Source organism: Aureobasidium melanogenum, assembly GCF_000721775.1.
Source record: "Aureobasidium melanogenum CBS 110374 unplaced genomic scaffold scaffold_11, whole genome shotgun sequence".
NCBI lineage: Eukaryota > Fungi > Ascomycota > Dothideomycetes > Dothideales > Saccotheciaceae > Aureobasidium > Aureobasidium melanogenum.
Window position 1 is genome coordinate 664648 of NW_024470063.1, and position 19816 is coordinate 684463.

At 49.9% G+C, this 19816-nt stretch overlaps 7 protein-coding genes across 7 annotated transcripts; 3 read left to right on the forward strand and 4 right to left on the reverse strand.

The window, feature by feature from the left end:
* Positions 1 to 180: 180 nt before the first annotated feature.
* On the reverse strand, positions 181 to 1084 carry M437DRAFT_49453 (histone deposition protein Asf1; the record flags this gene model as incomplete). Its single annotated transcript, XM_041021837.1, has 2 exons — positions 181 to 880; positions 936 to 1084. The coding sequence occupies 2 exons, from the start codon at positions 1082 to 1084 to the stop codon at positions 181 to 183; spliced, it is 849 nt and encodes a 282-aa protein (XP_040879610.1).
* Positions 1085 to 2634: 1550 nt separating this feature from the next.
* M437DRAFT_75707 (glycine hydroxymethyltransferase) lies at positions 2635 to 4169 on the forward strand (the record flags this gene model as incomplete). The annotated part of the gene is made up of 3 exons (XM_041026471.1): positions 2635 to 2670; positions 2725 to 3140; positions 3200 to 4169. 3 exons carry the CDS (start codon positions 2635 to 2637, stop codon positions 4167 to 4169), a joined length of 1422 nt encoding a protein of 473 aa, XP_040879611.1.
* An 873-nt stretch (positions 4170 to 5042) lies between these two features.
* On the forward strand, positions 5043 to 5967 carry M437DRAFT_66443 (membrane fusion mating protein FIG1; the record flags this gene model as incomplete). Its single annotated transcript, XM_041024746.1, has 3 exons — positions 5043 to 5148; positions 5221 to 5533; positions 5589 to 5967. The coding sequence occupies 3 exons, from the start codon at positions 5043 to 5045 to the stop codon at positions 5965 to 5967; spliced, it is 798 nt and encodes a 265-aa protein (XP_040879612.1).
* Positions 5968 to 6705: 738 nt separating this feature from the next.
* Positions 6706 to 7971, reverse strand: M437DRAFT_66444 (uncharacterized protein; the record flags this gene model as incomplete). Its single annotated transcript, XM_041024747.1, has 2 exons — positions 6706 to 6760; positions 6824 to 7971. The coding sequence occupies 2 exons, from the start codon at positions 7969 to 7971 to the stop codon at positions 6706 to 6708; spliced, it is 1203 nt and encodes a 400-aa protein (XP_040879613.1).
* Positions 7972 to 8185: 214 nt separating this feature from the next.
* M437DRAFT_31862 (SMAD/FHA domain-containing protein) lies at positions 8186 to 8626 on the reverse strand (the record flags this gene model as incomplete). The annotated part of the gene is made up of 1 exon (XM_041019221.1): positions 8186 to 8626. A coding segment is annotated over one exon (441 nt), but the record flags the coding sequence as incomplete, so codon positions are not given.
* Positions 8627 to 10260: 1634 nt separating this feature from the next.
* On the forward strand, positions 10261 to 12057 carry M437DRAFT_49709 (uncharacterized protein; the record flags this gene model as incomplete). Its single annotated transcript, XM_041021882.1, has 2 exons — positions 10261 to 11125; positions 11162 to 12057. The coding sequence occupies 2 exons, from the start codon at positions 10261 to 10263 to the stop codon at positions 12055 to 12057; spliced, it is 1761 nt and encodes a 586-aa protein (XP_040879615.1).
* A 5927-nt stretch (positions 12058 to 17984) lies between these two features.
* M437DRAFT_84917 (uncharacterized protein) lies at positions 17985 to 19721 on the reverse strand (the record flags this gene model as incomplete). The annotated part of the gene is made up of 1 exon (XM_041028186.1): positions 17985 to 19721. The coding sequence occupies one exon, from the start codon at positions 19719 to 19721 to the stop codon at positions 17985 to 17987; it is 1737 nt and encodes a 578-aa protein (XP_040879616.1).
* Positions 19722 to 19816: the final 95 nt, after the last annotated feature.

Below are 19816 nucleotides of genomic sequence, written 5' to 3' on the forward strand. Positions count from 1 at the left end.
GTGTTGAAAGTGTTGATGTATTCTCAAAGTGGTATCGAATCGGAAAGTTAACTCTTCCGCTGAGTAACAGAAAAAACACCCAGAAATGCGTACTCCCCAAACCATTGTCGTGAAGCTTTTGAACCCTTTCCTAACAGCGCCGTGCGTGAATCATTGAGAAATGAGAAGGTGGTGCATCCCCTAGTGGACCATGACATCGCTCTGCTGCTGAGGAGGCTGGGGCTTCTCGGTAGCAGGGGCAGCAGTGTCAGTTTCCATCTCGTCGGCAGCTTCTCCCTCAGCTTCGCCTTCGCCTTCCTCCTCCTCTTCATCTTCGTCTTCGCTGGCGCTGCTCTCGGCTTCGATGTCCTCACTGCCAGCATCTGAGACTTCGTCCTCCTCCTTGGGTTGTTCAACGGGGTTGACCTCAGCCATCTCAGCATCCTCACCCTCCTTGACTTCAGGCTCGCCCTCAGCTTCAGCCTCGTCCTCTTCAAGCTCCTCAGCACCGTATGCAGCCTCATCGTCTTCCTGGTTGTCGGCGTCAGGCTGCTCAGGAGGGAACTCGGCGGGAGCGCTGGCCTCGCTGTCCCACTTGATGGCGAAGCGGGTGACACGGGGCTTCTCGGCGAGGATGCTGCGGCGGACCTTCTCAACGACGGCCTTGGCAGGGGGTTCGGCGATGAGAGCCTCGTCGGTGTACTCATTGTTGACGTAGTAGCCAACACGGACGAACTCGCGACCATCGTAGCTGCAGGTCAAGAGAATGACGGTGACGCCGAGAATGTCGCTGTTGGGGATGCGGTTGAGGTCTGGGGGGTCTGCCTCAAAGACGAACTTGTTGACGCCGACAGGGATGGGACCGACAAGAAGAGAGTCGAGCTCCTGGTCGTACTCGGAGCTGGAATGCGCAAGTCAGCAGGAAGGTCAGGTAGTTGGAATGGTTGGAAACTCACGAGGTGGCAGAGCCGACATAGGTGAGCTTCCACTCAAGATCCTTGTCCAGCTTCTCAAGACATTCGAAGGTGATCTCGAACTCGTAGGGTGAGGTGAAGGGAGCAGGGTTGTTGCGCACAGCAACGTTGAGCAGTGAGACGGCGGCCATGCTGGTGGTTGTGATGTGATGAGACTGAGAGAGATGCTGCGCTTTTGATAATTGTGGAAGGATGCGATTTATGTATATGTGACGGAAGAAAGGAGATGCGTCTGAAATTAGAGGTGAATGCAAAAAGGCAAAGTGACCAAGTTGTGAGAGCAACGTCAATGTTTTGTTCGACTGCGAGTGAAGGGTCGACCAGTCGCGTCTCGCGTCGGTCGCGTTTCATTTGGCACTTTGTTCCCAATTCGGCAAAGGCCCTGCGTGTGACGTCTAGCTAACTCTCGATCTTCTCCCTGTTCTTTTCCTTTCACCTTCCATTGACCGCATCTTCCTTGTTTCAATGCTTTACCAGCGTTCTATCCCGACCCACCTACCTCTTGCCTGATACATCGACTTGCTGGTCTTCTGCTTGTGTTCCCCATTGGTCTGATGCTTGGACCCCTCCAGAAGCTCGCTACTATCGGCGTCGGCGCTTTCGTAAAGCCACCAAATTTCAATCTTTCAACCACAAGCCGCTTTAGCTCATCTGGGAGAGCGCCAGACTGAAGTCCACTTCATGTCTTCCTGTATCAGGAGTATTCTGGAGGCACTGTGTTCGATCCACAGAAGCGGCAGTGATATAGCTTTTGTTCCTTACCTTTTGTCCAAGTCTCACCATAGACACTGGGCATTGCTTTTACCAGGCTCTGTCCAGACTCAAGCTAGGTAACCTGGGCCGCTCGATGATGTTAAGCTCTCCATAAGATCTGGTCTAGATCTTGGTCGTATTCTTGTGACACGTTGTGATCACAAGAAGCCCACACGGTAGGAAACCAAATTCCTTGAGGGTAGCAGTATTCAGTCTCCAGACATGGGCAAGTTTTGTAGGTTATTTGGTAAGGTGGATGGTCTTCAAACAGTGGTAATCATCGAGACTGTCATGCAGAGGGCCTTAGAAGAGTGCTTCAATTAGCAGATGTAGGCAAGATGGAAGAATCGGTCCTCTAAGAATCCGGTCAAGCACGTGTCCAGGCAGAATGGAAGAATCATGGGCACAGTCGGAAGGATGAGAAGACAGCTTCTCGCCGCCCATTGAAGTGGTCATCTTTATACATAATGACCCTTGCACCGGCGACATGTGTGGTAAAGGTTGAGAAGACAAGAGTCAGCCATCGGAGTCAGTGCGTTCGCGGACCGATTGCGGCAGCGGGTGCTCCGTAAAACTCCTTGACAACGAAAGCCAGCTTCACACGACGACAGTATGCAAGCTCTTGCCTCATGGGAAGCAAAGGTCCGGTCAGAACAACTGCCGTGAATCTTTATATAACAATCAAGGCTCTCCTCACAGCCGCGGATCTATGTATGGAAGGAGGAAGGACAATGTGGCTTTATTCGTGGATGCCAAGTAGGGTTATGTTTCCAGACTGGGACTCCGCGTCCGGAGCAGCTCAGAAAGTCTAACACGCCCGCATGGGCAAAAAATCCTGCCCCACTGTTGGTACTTATTGCTCATAGCTGTCGCCTTCTTCTTTATTTCCTCAACTTCCTTTCCGTTGTTGCACACACACATACACACCATGTCTTCTTACGCTCTTCCCGAAAGCCATCGCGATGTCAGTATTCTAATGCGACAGTCTTAATTGAGCTCGAGTACTCACTATGCATAGCTCATGGAGAAGTCTCTCGTCGAGACCGACCCTGAGATCGCCGAGATCATGAAGAAGGAGATTCAGCGCCAGCGCGAGTCTATCCTTCTGATTGCCTCGGAGAACGTCACCTCGCGCGCTGTCTTTGACGCTCTGGGTTCGCCCATGAGCAACAAGTACTCCGAGGGTTACCCCGGTGCCCGCTACTACGGTGGTAACGAGCACATTGATGCCATCGAGCTCACTTGCCAGAAGCGCGCTCTCGAGACCTTCGGCCTTGACTCTGAGAAGTGGGGTGTCAACGTCCAGTGCTTGTCCGGCTCTCCTGCCAACCTTCAGGTCTACCAGGCCATCATGCGTCCTCACGACCGCTTGATGGGTCTTGACCTGCCCCACGGTGGTCACTTGTCCCACGGTTACCAGACTCCCCAGAGAAAGTAAGCAAATGGACTCTACCCACGAAGCAGCCAGGGAGCCCCTCTAACACGCTTTGCAGGATCTCTGCTGTATCCACCTACTTCGAGACCTTCCCCTACCGTGTCAACCTCGAGACTGGCATCATCGACTACGACCAGCTCGAGCAGAACGCTCTCATGTACAGACCCAAGGTCATCGTTGCCGGTACCTCTGCCTATTGCCGCACCATCGACTACAAGCGCTTCCGCGAGATCTGCGACAAGGTCGGCTGCTACCTCATGGTCGACATGGCCCACATCTCCGGTCTGATCGCCGGTCGCGTCAACGACTCTCCCTTCCCCTACGCCGACATTGTCACCACCACCACCCACAAGTCGCTCCGTGGTCCCCGTGGTGCCATGATCTTCTTCCGCAAGGGTGTCCGCAAGACTGAGATGAAGGCTGGCAAGGAGGTCCAGACCCTCTACGACCTTGAGGGCCCCATCAACTTCTCTGTCTTCCCTGGTCACCAGGGTGGTCCTCACAACCACACCATCACCGCTCTTGCTGTTGCCCTCAAGCAGGCCCAGTCTGACGAGTTCAGACAGTACCAGCAGCAGGTCATCAACAACGCCAAGGCCCTCGAGCACGAGTTCAAGAAGCTTGGCTACACCCTCGTCACTGGCGGTACTGACAACCACATGGTTCTCATTGACCTGAAGCCCCAGTCTCTTGACGGTGCCCGTGTTGAGGCCGTCCTCGAGCAGATCAACATTGCTTGCAACAAGAACACCACCCCTGGTGACAAGTCTGCCTTGACTCCTTGCGGTATCAGAATTGGTGCCCCCGCCATGACTTCCCGTGGTATGGGCGAGAAGGACTTCGAGCGTATTGCTGGCTACATTGACCAGGCCGTCAAGCTCTGCAAGTCTGTCCAGGCCGACCTGCCCAAGGACAACAACAAGCTCAAGGACTTCAAGGCCAAGGTCGCCTCTGGCGAGGTTGAGGAGATCAACAAGCTCAAGTCTGAGATCGCCCAGTGGGCCTGCACCTTCCCTCTGCCCATCTAAGCAGGTCGAAGTTGGGCTTGCGTACTAGTGATTTGATTGCATCTAATGGCGTCTTGGGATGAAACGATATTCAACATGGGATAAAAAACGGAAGGAGGGGTGTTAGGTTACGAAAAGGCAGACACAGCTTCAACCTGTGACCTTGCTATGATACCAGGAAACATGTAGTTTCCAGTGCTAGAAAAAAGCGACATGACAATCTATTACAGATCTGAACCATTTTCACATTACCGCTCCTGTAACTCCTGTTGCCCGACCATGTGTCTATCTCGTGGTTGTCCTCAAGTGTATCTTCACCGTATTGTCCTCTTCCCAATGTCGAACTTGAGGTCGATGACCACGTTGAGCAAAAAGACGCCGATTGGCTCGTGCGCACGTCAGACCGACGGGAAGCGGGTGCGGGAGAGTTCCCTGATTTTAGCGCGGTTGCCCTTGGTTCCCCACGCAACCAAGTATTTACCAACGATCATCATGGTCTTTGGGCGAGGGAGGCTGGGGTGTGGCAGGAAATTCATTTAGCACCAGACCAACCTCGCCATTTTGTCGTGCAGCAAAAGAGACAAGGGCATACACGCGCCGCGTTTCCATTGCTTTCTCTCACTTCTGACTTTTTTCCTACGAACCCACACGTTACATACGGTTTTCTGGACGATAAACTGAAAGACCATCATCTAGCGGCTTTTTGCAACGACTATTACCTACTTCTCCACACCTTCAGGCCATCCAAACCTCCACATTCCACGAGTCAAGACACGCGAAGACACACCAAGAGCCATTGTGTAAAGACGCATCTGCATTCCTCCAACCTCTTGCTCGGCCACCGGCAGAACACAGGACATTGTCTAAGCAAAAGAGGACATTTCAGAGCAAGCCATGGCAGGAGGTATTGGCTTTGCCGTTGGCATTCAACGTCTGATACCTTTCATCGGTTATCACCACATCCTTATGATACTGATTGCTGTTGCCATTATTCTTCTTTGTAAGTCAGACTAACTATCATCGTTGCCTACCCATCACTAACAAGCTTGGTTCGCAGCACTATTATTGGCAGGGTGTTCCTCAAGTTCACCATTGATACCGGGAATATTCCTCATCGACTTCTACTACCAAACATACACACCGACATACGATCCAGCGCAAGTCGATCCAGGCGTCACTGCCGCTATTGCCAACATTGTTGGACAGACGCAATTGGAAGTAAGAGTTGGATACTTTGGCCTGTGCATTGCATCAGATGCAGGCAACTACCTCTGCTCCAACAATGCTACCCTGCTGGCCGAGCAGATCAGCATCGACAAAGATCCCATGAACTTGATCTGGGTCGCAAATACCTTCAAGAACTCCGTCGTCTTCCCCTGGCTGATGTAAGTACTGACCTACTTGACTAAGAAAAATTCCTCGCTGATCAAACCCGAACAGTATCATCGCCATCATATTCGCTTTCCTCTGCTTCCTTCTTCTCGCCTCTTTCCCTGGCTGGCATGAAGAACGTGACCGTGCCACTGGCTCAGAAGTTGACGTGAAACCTTTTCCTTCACGTCCAGTCTCACAAACAGCCCTCGCACTAATCTTCATCGCCTCAGTCTTTGTCCTAGTATCTGTACTATGGCAACACACAGCATCAGTAGCCGCAGCACAAGTCGCTCAAGACATGGGCAACGGCAGCATAAAATCAGGCGTTGGAACATCAGCCATGGTCCTGGGCTGGTTCAGCTTTGCATTGCTACTCATCGTTACCATTGGTCTTTTGGTTATGATCTTGAGTATTCATCTTTTGGAAAGACTCACGGATGAATGATCTTAAAGACTTGCAATTGATCTGCAAATGATACGATACTACAAAAAAGCATGATACGAAAACCAGAGGCGAGATTCCGACATATGCATCATGATCACGACGACTGGGTATGGATCTTCCTGCCCGAGCACACCAGCGCATTATACCCCCTGTTTCTGCGCAACTTTTTCTTCTTGTTTTCTTCTTCTGCATCTTGATCGGGTTGATGAGCCCGGCTTCAAGTCCTCGACCACATTACCAGCATACAAGCATTTTTTGTTCTGTTGTTGGAGGGTTTGTTTGGTAATTTGCATCTACGGAGCATTTTTGAGATGCGTTGTTTTTTTGTTCGAGTGAGGGAGGTGGTTAGCCTCGCTTGAATGTCTTGATTCTTGAGTATTTCTTTTCTTTTTTTCTTTCAATCAGATTGAATGCATGGAGAGAAAAGCTAAATGATGAGTTTCCTTTCCCCCTTTTCTTCATGTACATGACAGACCTCGAAAACAGAATGAGACGGATGGATTATATAGATGAGTTGACAATGATATGGACAAGACTGGCTACATGGACATGTCCCATTTGACCACACTTTGTTTTCGAAAGCGGTGAAAGTGGTGTGTACTGTTTCCCTTTTTGCAAACGTCGTCGAATGAGTAGCATACGTCCAATTGAAAGATGTGTGATGTCTTGATTCTATCGGGTATATGTGCTCTTCTATGGTGCCAGCTATACACGTCTTATTCTGTGTAATCAGAAAGCTTATTCATTTGACTCTGGAGCAGCCTCGATCTGAGATTGACCCCAAACATTAGGTCTGTAGAAGCGAAAAAACGTTAGCATATCAGAAATCTCCTCAACAGCTGGAATGACAACGTACCTTGTAAACAACATCTTCAAAATCTCGCCATAGCTACCGTCATCTCTTTTTCTGCCTTCAAGCCATTTACTCAGGTCTTCTTTCATTTCGCTCTCGCCTCTGCCCACCACATCGATACCGCGTTCCTCGCATGCTATGCGGGTTTCTTCTGTGCTCAATGTCAAGTGGCTCAACACCCAGTCTTGAAGCAATAGTTCGTCGTCGATGTGCAAGTATCCAAGATGTCTCATCAGTTTTACGGGGAAGAGTGGGTGTTGCACACCCATACTGTCGAAAAGTCTTCCTCCGATCCCGAGTACTCGTGATACGTGCATAGACTCTGTCTTTCCTAGCTTGACGATGTGTTGGGCTGTACGCATAGATTGGTACAATCTCGGCAATGCCTTTTTGCCTCCTGCCATACTCGTAGGCATCTTTTCGTCATTTTCCTCTGCAGGTTTTGGCGTTTTTAGTCCCTGGCGGAAAGATTTCTTGCGGCGTTCTTCGACGCCTTTTCGCATGTCTTCGATTTGCTTGGGGATTCTGCAGGTGCGAGGGACGGCTGAGGGTACAAAAGGTACGATTAGCGGTAACCACTCTCCAAACAGCGCCACCATCAATGCAAACGGAGGCAGTTTTCTAGAGTCGTATTGTTCCCTCATGAGCAATTGGAAATTCGTCCTTGTGAGTTTGTCCTTGCCGTCTGTGACGTTCTCATAGTAAAACTCCAAATGTGCGAGTAAAGGTCTAGGTATGTTAGGTAACCCGGCAGCGCGGTTTGCAGATGTGATGGAGGTCTTTAGGGCTTTTGCACGTTTGCGGTTGCTCCATGTTGCTTTTACGCCAGCCCAGTAGAACTTTCCGTATGCGCGGCCGATCTGGAAGAGATGGGCTGGTGTGGAGGACGAGCCTTTTTCGGGGAGAGTGAGGGGTGGTGGGAGCGTAGATAAGGGGCCGTTGATGCCGTCTTCATCTGGTTGGGAAGGTTCCTTGGGAGGTAGGTCTTTGGTCTTTTCGTCGACGTTTTCGGAGGGTGGTTGCGTCGAATAGAGTCTGAAGGTGTTGGCGTAGAGAAGTTGATGGCGTTGGGAGAGCGGGCGGAAGGAGGATTGTTGGAGGGACAGGATTAGAGTGGTCGCCCTTCGAGGGGCTTGAAGTGTGCTCGTCATTGCATTGGTTGTGTTGGTTCAATTGCTGATTGAAGGTCGACAGACAGCGCAAAGTCGTGTTTCGAGTGACCCGCGTCTTTGACAATTCGGCGCAATCGATACGTCACTGACAAAATAATGGCAAACAAATGGACAATTAAATATTTGATCATTTTATGCTTTTTGATTAGACTTCTTTCGTTTATGCAGTATACTAAGTATATCATTTGGGCAGCATCATGACATATTCTCTCTCGCTGTCGCCAAAGCCCACGACATCGCCGTCCCGCAGCTCAATGTATCGACTACCTCCAATCTTCTCGCCGTTCAGTCGCGTTCCGTTCGCGCTGTCCAAGTCAATGAGATATGGCTTGACCTTGCTTAGCTTATCTCCGTACTCGTTTGTCTTTGTGATGTGTCTGAACTGCACAACAGCGTGCTGCTTGCTGATGCTCGGGTGTTCTAAATGGAAGTCGGCGATGGCTTGATCGCGTCCCATGAGCCAGCAGCTGCGCGAGTAGAGGTGGATGGTATCAATCATGTCCTTGCCCTTGAAGACGAACATGCGCCATTGCTCTTTGCTTGGTGGTTTGCGCGCCTCGGGCGGCTCGTGATATTTGAGGACGGTATTTGTGCCTGCCACAGTATTCGCTTCTTTGGCAAGTAGTCCTGTCGCGTTGAAGTTGGGCTTCTGCTTTTCTACAACTGGCTCTGCTGGATCAGCGCCGTCTCCTTGGCGAAATTGATCTTGTTGTGAGGGTAGAGGCCCACGAGCGCGGCGAGGTGGAGGTGACTTTGATTTCGAGTATGAACGTCTTCTTCGTTTTGGCGGCGGTGATGATGATGCGTCTTCTTTCCGTGAGCTTCGTTCTCTGTCGTGTCTTCGTCTCGGGCTCCTTGAGTGACTGTAGTGTCTTCTCCTTCTGTCCTTGCCGTCATCGTCGTATCGTCGGCTTCGTCTGTCTCTCTCTCTTCTGTCGTCGTCGTCCCTGCTCACAGATCTTCTCCTACGATCATATGGTCTGTCAGAGCGTCTCTCTCTACTATCACGACGCCTTCTGCGATCTCCATCTTCTGAACCCATTGTTGTGAAGTGATTGTGAATGTTGTCTCGCAAAAGAGCGAGCATTCACTCGGTAAATTAAACAACCACTTCGGCCGGGGATGACGCGAAAGTCTTGGCATACAAAATCTCGAGGGTCCAAAACTTCTTTTTCGCGTTCACCTGCCTTTTTGTTTCTCCAAGCACCATCCTCACCAAAGCTGCGTTTCTTTGCTTCCACACAGACAGAATGAGCAATCATTTCGTCCTTTTACCACTTGCAAATGAGAAATTCGGAGTAATCTTCACATAACCACAACTCACCTTGCAACCACTTTCACGAGTTGGGCACAAGCTCTGAGTCACTGCCTGCGAGGGCCTGACGTGACACGTCTGCACCTGGCATCAGAAATTTCAGAACGTCTTGACTGGCCAAAAAGCTGCTTCACGGTGGCTTTTTTGAAAGGGAGAGATAGCGTTTCTATGGGAGCCGGTGCGAAGATTGTATGCAAAGTCTGACTTTGCGATACTTGAGTGCAATACGCAGCGTTTCTTCTACGAAGGAATAATTCGATTCCGATTACTCGGGTGAGGATGGTGTTTCACACTTCTTTTTTATGGTTGGCGAATGAGAGACCACCTGTATGTGGTGCTGACTACGAACCTCATGTCCTGACAGAGACATGAGAGCCGAGAGTCTCTCAAAACTTCTTCAATTGCGCTTCTTGCGTTGGTTGTTGAAGTACATTTTGAACTGAGGTCATTCAACATGCGGCCTCGGAAATATACAGCAATACACAAACTATATTCATCCTTTGAACTTCATTCCAACTATCACAGTATCATTCGACTCGACCGCCCCAAGTGAACTGGCTGGCGTTGCGTCACATCCGATGCTGCATCACTGTGTCGCCCTTTCTTGTGGGCGTCCTTGCCGAAACCATTGTTTCCTGTCAAAGGAAAACAACTCACCAATCTTCTCATTGTTCCTTTCGTCGCTATAGCTCATTTGGCTTACATGCATGCTTTGATCTCTGTCACGGCCTCTGAACGCCTTTGTCCGCATTCTTGAGACTCATTGTTCATTGTCTCAAGCAGCACGGCGATACCAATCGCCATGATCTACTACAAAATGTATATCCTTGCTCTGGGCAGTATGTCGGAGTCTCGAATCCACTAACACTAACACAATACTCAGACTCGCTTCAATGTCTTCCTCCATTTCTGTCAGCAATGCTGCTGCTGGTCAGCCTTCTATCCTGACAAACATGACATCCGGGATTGAGTTGGAAGTAATTGCGTATGCCCCTTCTGGTGTCGACCCTCAGCGCCACCTCTCGAATGCTCTACGTCAGCCTATCCTTCTGCCTTGCTCCAAGTGCAATCAAATCCACTGCTGGAAGCTACCCTTCCTTGGCCTTCTCGACCCCAAAGACTTCCCTCAAGGCTATTCCTACGCAAGTTGGAAGATGATCAAAGATGGAAGCGTTAGGCCTGACAACGATGAGCTTGTTCACGTCCCCACAGGTTCTACTTTCTTCAACATGGAGATTGTATCCAGAGTCATGAACTTCACCAAGCCTACACCCTGTCCTCTTGATCAAGTATACCCATGCACTGGTGAGCCCTTTGCCTGGGATGCTAAGACTGAGATTTTTACTGTCATCCAAAGAGTCAATGAAGCATTCTCGGACCCTGGATATTGTCTGGCCATCAACAAGAATACTGGTTACCACGTTCACTTTGGAAATGGTAAAAATCAGCCTCCTGTCAAAACTTCTCTTGGAATGTTTGGTGTTTTTACCGCTCTTGAAAGACAATTTGACCAGATCTTGACCTGCTCGAGAATCCCAATTCTTCGCTATAGAGGTCACCCCGATCCTGGTGTCCAGCAGAGGCCAAACGCCGTGTACAAGTACGAACAAAAGGCCAAACAGAGCCGGTTTGTTGGTTCTGGATCCAGATTCTTCCTTGAGAATCTTCGCCTGCAAGTCGATGTATCTTCTGGAAGATCCAGGCCCGAAGATCGTAGAGCCGTCATTTCAGCCCTGCAAGATGCCAATGTTCCAGCCTGGCTTGAAAGGCTCTCGGGATTTAATAAAGTCAAAGATTTCCTGGACCTTTACGCCAATTGTAGCGCTGGGCAACAGCTACCTTCTCGTTATCTAGCCGTCAATCTTGAAAATCTTCGCTCATCCAGTGGCAAGAAAACTGTTGAAGTTAGACTCAGTCCGGGCTCTATGGATCCTTCTGATGTCTACGCCTGGTTCGACTTCATGGGTAAGCTGATGCTATGGCTATCGACCCCTGACATTGCCCACAACTCTATCATTCTCGATATTTGGGCTGATCCGAAGACTACCGTTCTCGACTTGATCAAGCAGATTGGCGCTTCGCAGTTTACCGTTGACTACTACACCGACCGCCTAACTCCTGACTGGGCCGTTCGTCGTCATTCCCGCTTGACTTCCAATATTGATGACAATGATCCATTCAAGGCTTTCAAATTCGCCATCGAGAACAATCGCTTCAAGGATGCTGACCGTGAAGCCGTCGACGCCAAGATCTCGCAGAAACTTGAAGGCGGGTACTATGGACAACTCCCTGACACTGTATTCAAAACTCTGCCTGCCGAAATCCAAAATCACCCAGACAGCCACACTCTCAACATGGACGCTTGCGACTACGAGAAATGGGCCGACAAGGCTATTGCTGTAGCTAAAACCATCGACTTCTATGCCCCGTTGTCACCTAGCGACTCTGACAGCGAGTGCGACTGCAAGTTGTGCCAACTGGAGAACTGCGGTTGCAAAAAATGCCTCAAAACGCTTCGCAGGTTGTGCTGTGACTGTGACTGCAAGTGTTGCGCAAACACAGCCTTCCAAGTCACCTTTCTGACTCGTCTGAGTTCCCTTCCCACAAGACTGATGACTCGAAAAGGACTTTTGCGACTCCTGCTCCTTCTAAAAGTCCCCTTGACACTCGCCCTGATACGCCTGCTTCTTCTTCTGATGATGATATTGACTTGTCGTACTATGGTTTGTAGTGCTGGTCATAATAGGTGAGTTGTGTGTTTCTAGCGTTACAGGTGAGCGTCTTTTTTCGATATAGTCTTCCAATACACTAATACAAATTGATCTATTTTCGAATCTGCTCAAACTCTTTTGTCCTGCTGAACTGTTCGAAGAACATGTGACATGTACACCTTGGAACTCTGACCTCTCCGTGTAGGACACAGACTTCGGAAGAAACAAAAAGTGATCAGTATAGAAACTCTCACGCCCCTGCGGGATACAAAGAGAGAAATAAAAGAAGCGAAACCCAACCAGAAAATCTAGAATATTACATTTTCCGTTGCTCTTGCCCACTGCTCAACAGTCTTTGGGCACAATCAATCAACGCTTCCCTCCCTCTCTCTACCCTCCCTAGTTCTCCCACTAAATCTCGAAAGCCTACTACTCCTCCCCTCTTCACCACCTTCCTCCCACTGCTGCGAACTACCAATACTGCCTCTTCTATCCCTCTCCCTCTCCAGCATACCCCTCAGATCCTCAAGTTGAGAGTCTCGTTCTTCAAGTCTTTGTCTCGCGCCCTTGCGATCTAATAATCTACCTTCTCTTTCTGCCTTGAGTCGTCGTTCCAGCTCCTTAAGTCTGTGGATCCAGCGTTGCTCAGAAGGTTGAATAGGCGGTGTAGCAATAACGATAGAAGGATTCTTGGCCGTTGTGGGAGGTTGGTTTTGTCCTTGTAGCACTTCAATCGCAGAACTAGAATGATGTCTGAGCAATGAATTTGCCATACTAGCTCGAGGCGTAAGTTGATTACTCGTGTCTTTTCTGTCTGTAGCAGTATCCTTCGGAGTAGTCTTCTCTGCAGCAGATTTGTGGAAGCGGATTTCGGCTTTGAGAATCTTAATCTCTTGCTTTAGTTTCGTGACTTCTTCGATGATGGTCTTGGAGGATCTGTTCATGTTTTGTTGCGAGCGTAGCTGGGCGGATTCTTGGGCTTGCACTTCGATGGCTGATTGTGCATCCTTGACTGCGCGCTCCAAGAACTCCATCTTCTTGACGCGGACGTCGAGGTTCTGCTCTAGAACTTGGTAGTCTTTGCGTAGATTCTTCTCGACACTGCGGATTTGAGCCTTGCAGTTTGACATCAAAGTTTCGATGGTCTTGATCGCGGAAAGGATGTTGTGGGTGAAGGGTTGGAGGTTGCGGGATATGCTGTCAATCGATGTGGGTTCACCATTGACGCTGCTGTGGTGAGAAGCCCATGCGTTGCCGCACAGAGTTGAAAGCCTCGTCCACAGAGTGAACAGCAGTTGGTTACGCTCGACCAGTTGATCACGGTATTGTTGTTCAAGCTGAATCATCTTGCGGCGGTCTTGACTACGAGCATTTTCCAGATCCAGTGCGCGAGATTCGTGTTGGGCCATCATGCGTGCATTGGTAGAGTTGCCGCGTTGAGACTGCTCGAACTGGTGGAGGTCTTTGCGGCGGAGAGAACGTTCCTTCTCCAGCATCTCGGACAGTCTTTTGCTTTCCAAGCCACTGCTTTCGAGTAGTTGATCCCTGTTGCGTAGCAGACGATCCTTCTCTGCCAGCTGTGCCTTTGCCTCGCTAAGGTCAACAATGGTGTTCTCCAACTCGTCCTGCATTCTCTGAATCTCCTGAAGCCAGCCGGAGCGTCTATCACCAAGAACCCGTCTCAGGTTGGTCTCGAGCTCTTCCAATCTGGTCTTATACTTTGTGGTCTCAATTTCCGCTTGACGAAGAGTCTGCTTGATGCTTCTGACTTCATCCTTCGACTTTGCATTCTCGTCATTGAGATCATCAATCATCTGCTGTACCTCCTGCTTGGACTGATTGTCGACAATCTCACGCTGGCGACGTTCTTCCACAAGACTCTCCTCGAGCTCTTGCATTTTCTCCTTCTCGTCCTGAATCATCTGCTGAGCAGCGGCGAGATTGTTTTCCAGGTCGCCTATCTTGATCTTGTCGCCTTCTTGCTCTTCACGAAGGAAGGAAATTTCATTATGCAGAGATTCTGCCTGAACATCAAGCCGGCTGTTCTTCAGTGCAGTCTCGCGCAAGTTTTTTTCCATCTCGTCAAGTTCAGTGTTCGCGTCTTCGAGCTCTTGTTCAAGCATCTCGATGCGCTTCATAGCTGCTGTTCTATCATCTTCCAGCTGGACAAGACTGTCGTTGAGGCTATGCAACTCGTGCTGCAGGGCTTTGAAGTCATCCTCGCGGTCCTTCAAGTCTGAAGCAATACGTTCGCGTCCTTGTTCCGTCTTGTCAAGGCTGTCCTCCAGATCTTCAATGGCACTAACAGCTTCGATCCTGAGTTTCTCGTGATCGGCCTTGACCTGTTCGAGTTCCATTTCTGTCGCTTCCAATTGTTGTATGGCTTCGTTACGCTGGTTCTGGACTGTCCTCAGATCTTCAACAGCTGCGTCCAGCTCATTCTCCGAGATTTGTACAGCCTCTTCGAGCTCCGCGATAAGTTCTGTTTGCTCATTGAATTGTCGTTGCATGTCCTGGAAGTCCAGTCTAAGTGCGGCGTTTTGGTCACGCAAAATGCCTTCACGTTGTTCGTACCCGTCTCTTTCAGCATCGCTCATGGTAGCTTGAGTTTGACCACTGGTTCGAGAAGTTGATCGTTGGTATTGATTTTGTCGTGATACGGAACGGTCTAAGATGCTGTCACTTGTCAGGGAGCGACCACCTTCTACCTTGCGATGCAGCAATTTCAAGTCCTCGATCTCTTGCTGCAAACGTTCTCTCTCGCGGTTACGAGAAGTGAGCATTGACGTTTGAGCACCAAGATCGCGGCGCAATTCTGCGTTTTCGTGCTGCAGCTGGTCGACGAGAGTGGAGCTTGAGGCTGAGATGGCGCCGCTGCGAGTGTCGACATGTTCTGATCCAGTAGACTGGGATCGGATTTTGCTCATCCTGTTGATGCCGAGTCCTCTGCTTGCTTCTGAAGCCTTTTCGCTCCTTAGCATGATGACTTCTTCACGAAGTTTGCGAATGTCCTCTTCAGCCTGTTCTCTACGAGCAGTCTCCGTTGTGAGAAGGTCCTTCCACATCTCCTAGACACATGTATCAGTTTGTTGTCTTACATGTCTGAGACAATACTTACGGATTCTTCTTCCACAATATCATGCTCTGAACCCCGTCTCTCATTCATGGCAGTCATGTATTCTTTCATTTTGCGCTTCTCCACCTCCTTGGCCATGTTTTCAGCAGACAAGTGTGCGATCTGTATCGTCTTTCTATCGAGTTCTTCGCTCAGCTGTAAGATCTCATACTCAAGCTCTTCGTGGCCATTACCAGCCGCCTCTTGAGCAGCTTTACGGGCTTCTGCAAGATCCAGCTCTGATTGTTTCAGTCTCTTCTCAAGATCACGGATTTTGCGGCGTAAAGATTGGTTCTCCTTTCGCTCGTTGGCGAGATCGGTCTGGAATTGGACATTCTTGTTAATCATGTCCTTTACGCCTTCTTCGGAACGATTTTGCAAGGCCTGGTCGAGGAAATGAATTTTGAGTTTGAGGTCAAAGTTCTCCTTGGTGAGCTTGTCAATCTTGCTATTCTGCTCCTTGAGAGTAAGATTACCACCTGGACGATTGCCGAAAGTCAGAGCGTTGGACGAAGAGGCTGGACGCTTGTCTGGAGATATAGGGCGGTTCTGCTGACGGTACTCTTTTGCAACAGTGTCTGGGACTTGAATGTTCTGAACATGTCTGGTGATTATGGTGTCTGTGGGAGCGTGGAATTCGAAAGTGTCAGGTGGACGAGGTGTAACAGGATCAGATGCAATTGAAGCTTTGTCCTCCTCTTCCAAGCTACCTAGAGCACGTTCTGCGCGAATGCTTGCCAAAACTGAATTTCCACGATTCAAGGGAGGAGGGTTGGGTTCGCTGTCTCTGGACATTGCTGAAACAACACTACCAAGACTGGGAAGGCGTGAAAGTGGACGGCCGTGGCTGAAGGAGTGATCCTCGGGGATGGCGCCGCCTGTCTGCAGAGCGTAGTCGCCAGCAGAGTATTCAGTATCGGCATTTGACATAGCAGACAAGTGACTAGGGTTTCTCTGAGAGGAATAACTTGGTCTCTTCTGCAGACGTGACGAGGCTGAGTGAAGGCTTCCCATGTCGAGCAAGCTCCTATCCGAGATCGGCAGAGGGACGTCTTCTGGCCTTGTCGAGGCTGAGGTAATGGACAAGAAGGAGTGTTCTGGTTGTTGTGCAGGGGCTTCTTGTGAAACTTCTTCCGATGAGTGTGGGATCCCTCTGGAAGACGAGGACAAGGTACGATGTTCAGATGACGAGGGTTGTGCCAAGGTCCGGGACGATGCTCTTTGGTCGGTATCCTTGGAGGCGTTGGAGCGCAAGGTGAGTCTTGTAAAGGCAGTCGATAGATCGTGGTCGTTCTCGGAGACACGTCGCACGGGTTCAGCGCGCATTGAAGAACGTTCGGCGGCGGCAGCGGCAGGGGACGAGGGCTGTATGACAGCGGCAGATGTTATGGATGCGATTTCGTCGTCTTCTTGTTCCTCCTCTTCATGCTCATCTTCAGCGCCCTGCTCGACAATGTCTTCTTCCGTTTGCTCATGGATGGGAGGGATGTCGCTGTCTTGTTGATGTTTGATGTTGAGGTAGGTGTCGTCGGCACCAGTTCTTTCGTGAGTGACGCGGGTAGACAGCAGGTCGGGCATGAAGCTGGATTCGACGTCCATGAGTTTCCTCCTCATCTCGCGCTCATCGTAGACATCGCTGTGGGGGTTGGTGAGATGCAGCAGACTGTCGCTGGACATGGGTAACGGCGGCAGGTCCGAGTCGTCTTGATCGTACAAGTCGTCGTGCGTAGGAGAGAAGTCATGGTGGTCATGTTCGTAGTCATGGTCCGAGTAGTCGTCGTCTTGGGCGTGGTATGTGTGGGGTTGTTCGGCGGATTGTTTACTTGTTTGTTGATGGACTCGGAGGTGAGATTCTTGGTCGGAGTGGTGTGAATTGTCTGCAGCGTCGCTGGCGCGGTCGGCCAGAGGAGCGGGCGAACTCATCTCCTAGTCAATCCGGTTGGCGAAAGAGAGGAAGGCGTCGCTGCCAGATCGCAGATAACCCAGACTTGCCCATGGATGAAGCATCAACATGGATGAAACGTCCGTCAAGCAAAGAAGGCTGGGGCTAGCTTGGAACCTTGCCGATGTTGCGCTTGCTGCAAACACAAATCTCGTCTTGTTCTTTCAACCACAACTTTTCTCTAGGCCGCAAACTCTTTTAGGTAGACTTAGAGCGCATAGTATAGGTATAAATCTGTATTATGTTGATACGCATTAGATAGATGGCATCAATTGGGAGAGATCATGCGTTGATAGGTACTTGCCTACGTCGCGACGCTTGCACTTGCCGAATCCGGATCGTCCCAGCCGAAGCAACAGCTCCACCGACTCTCCACTACGGATCTGCAGGGTCAACTCTCTTCTAACAACCACTGCTGCACGTCTTGTGAAAGTGTCCAACTTCGACCGTACTTCAAATACAGCTCAAAGCAAAGTGTACACTATCAATATGCACCATCTTGTCGGAGATGGATGCGTGTCCACTGACAGCCGATCAATTGTCGCTTCTCAGTGGACACTATCCTGACTTCTGATAATATTGTGCATTTCTACAGCTATACAGTTTACATACTTCGGACATGAGAAGGCCGTGTAACAAGGTTTGCAACTTTCAGTGTATTCCGCCTAAGGCAACAAGCAAGATTCATACTATAGAAAGCCACAATTGTTTTGAGGGCGAACGCATGTCCATCGAGAGCCAGCAACTTATTGCCTCTCAGTAGATATTATCTCATTTTTTGTTACTGTTATGCATTTTTACAGCTGATACAGTGCGCATTCTAGCGGACATGGATTGTATTAGATACTCAAGTATCTAGCTCAATGACAAGACCAGAAGCTATCTGCGCTGCTGTGCTGTCGCTCGTGTTCACTCGCTATCTTGCAGCGCCTTGCGCATGGCATGCAAGCTTCTCTCGAACATTGCACGATCCGCACCTTGCTGTGACATCAGTTCCTGCTCTCTATCCTTGAGCTCCTGGATCTCGCACTTGGTGTTCACCAGCTGATCACGGAGCCCAGCAGCTTCCTGCTTGACATCAACGAGCTTGCACATCAAATCAAAGACCTGCCCCTCCAAACATATTTGAGCAGCCTTTGCTTGACTCATCTCTTGCTTATGCTTAGCTTCCATATCCTGTTCTTTCTGGCGCAGCTCGTCGATTTCGTTCTCGGCTTCCCACAGGTGATCGGCAAGTTCTGCGCAATCTTGCTCGTGTTCATCCACGAGTTCGTCGAAAGCTTGTTCATGCTGACGCTGAGCCTCCTCCTTCAGTCTGACTATCTCCTGATCGTGGCCAGCCTTGTCTGTCCGCACCTTCTGCACCAGTTCTTGGATGTCGTCGACAGCTTCCGCAAGCTCCTTGCGAAGCTTGAGGTTCTCATTGTTGACCTTGTTTTTCTCTTCAAGCACTTCGCATGTCTGCTTTGCAAGCCACTCACGGTCTGCATGTCCTCTCTTGATCTCTTGCTCGTAGCGAGAGTTGGCGTCCTTGAGTCTCTTCTCATATTCAGTCTTCATGACTTCGGCTTTCGTGATCTGAGCCGCTAGGACTTCCGAAGCGTCTTCGCAGAGTTTGGCATCTCTGGCGGCCTTCTGGCGATATCTCTCAACTTCCTCTGCTGCGGCTTTGGCGAAGTCTTCATATTTTTGGTGTTGCTTGCGCTTGAGCTCTTCAAGTTCCCGTTGGTGCTTGTCTTGCATTTCCTGCAGCGTGTCCTTGAGCTGTTGTTCGGCTTCATCAGCGCGTTTACGCTCTTTGTCGCACTCAGTCTTGTGCTGACGCTTGATGACCTCGAGCTGCTGGCTTTTCGAAACCTCGAAAGCGCGTCTGCGGTAGATTTCCTCTCTGCACATATCGACATGCTGCATCTTCTCTTGCAAGGCTGTGTTGAGGCAGTTGAGTTCTTTTCCATGCTCACGGTTGAGATCTTCCAGCTCCTTACGATGGCGTTTTTCAAGCTCACTCTTGGACTTCAAAGCTTCCTTTTTGCAAGTTTCAAGCTCGTAATCTAGCTCTTCGCGGTGGCGCTTCTCAAGATCGCACTGGTATTCCCAAGATTCTTGTCCGAAAGCTACCAGCTGCTCCTTGAGTTCGCGGACTTGGATGCTTTCTTCGGTGCAGTCATCAACGTGCTCTTCCTCATCGTCATTGGTGAGAGTGTTGTCAAGGTGCTCTTCTCCATCGTCGGTGCCGCCATAAAGCTCTTCGTCCTCTTCTGGGTTGTAAGGCTGCTCTTCCTCGTCCGCATCACCGTCATTTTCGGCTCCATCGACTTCGCTTTCGTCGTCGGCGTCATCGCAGTAAAGACGTTGCTCCTGATCCTCCTCGCTAATAACAGACCAAGCATCATTTTCTTCATCGACTAGTGCATCATTCTCGCTTTCCGTCATGTTGCTAGCCTCTCCATCGTCTTCCAGAACCATATCAACAGTCTGAGCATCCTCAGCTTGTGTGTAGATGCCTTCTTCGCATCCCTCGAGAGTAGCTACGTGCTTTGCGACATCTCTCAGAGCAGCTGTGACGCCATCACAGGTTTCTGTTTCCCAGACTGGGTTTTCAAAGTAACAACCGAATTGTTCTGGTGTTGTTGAAGAAGAAGCCATGGCTGTTTGTGGAGGTAGGTAAAGTAAAGTAAGAAGTAAGCGTTTATCTAAGTAGCCAAAGTATTCGTAGTATCTTTGCCTCGACAGGTAGTTGA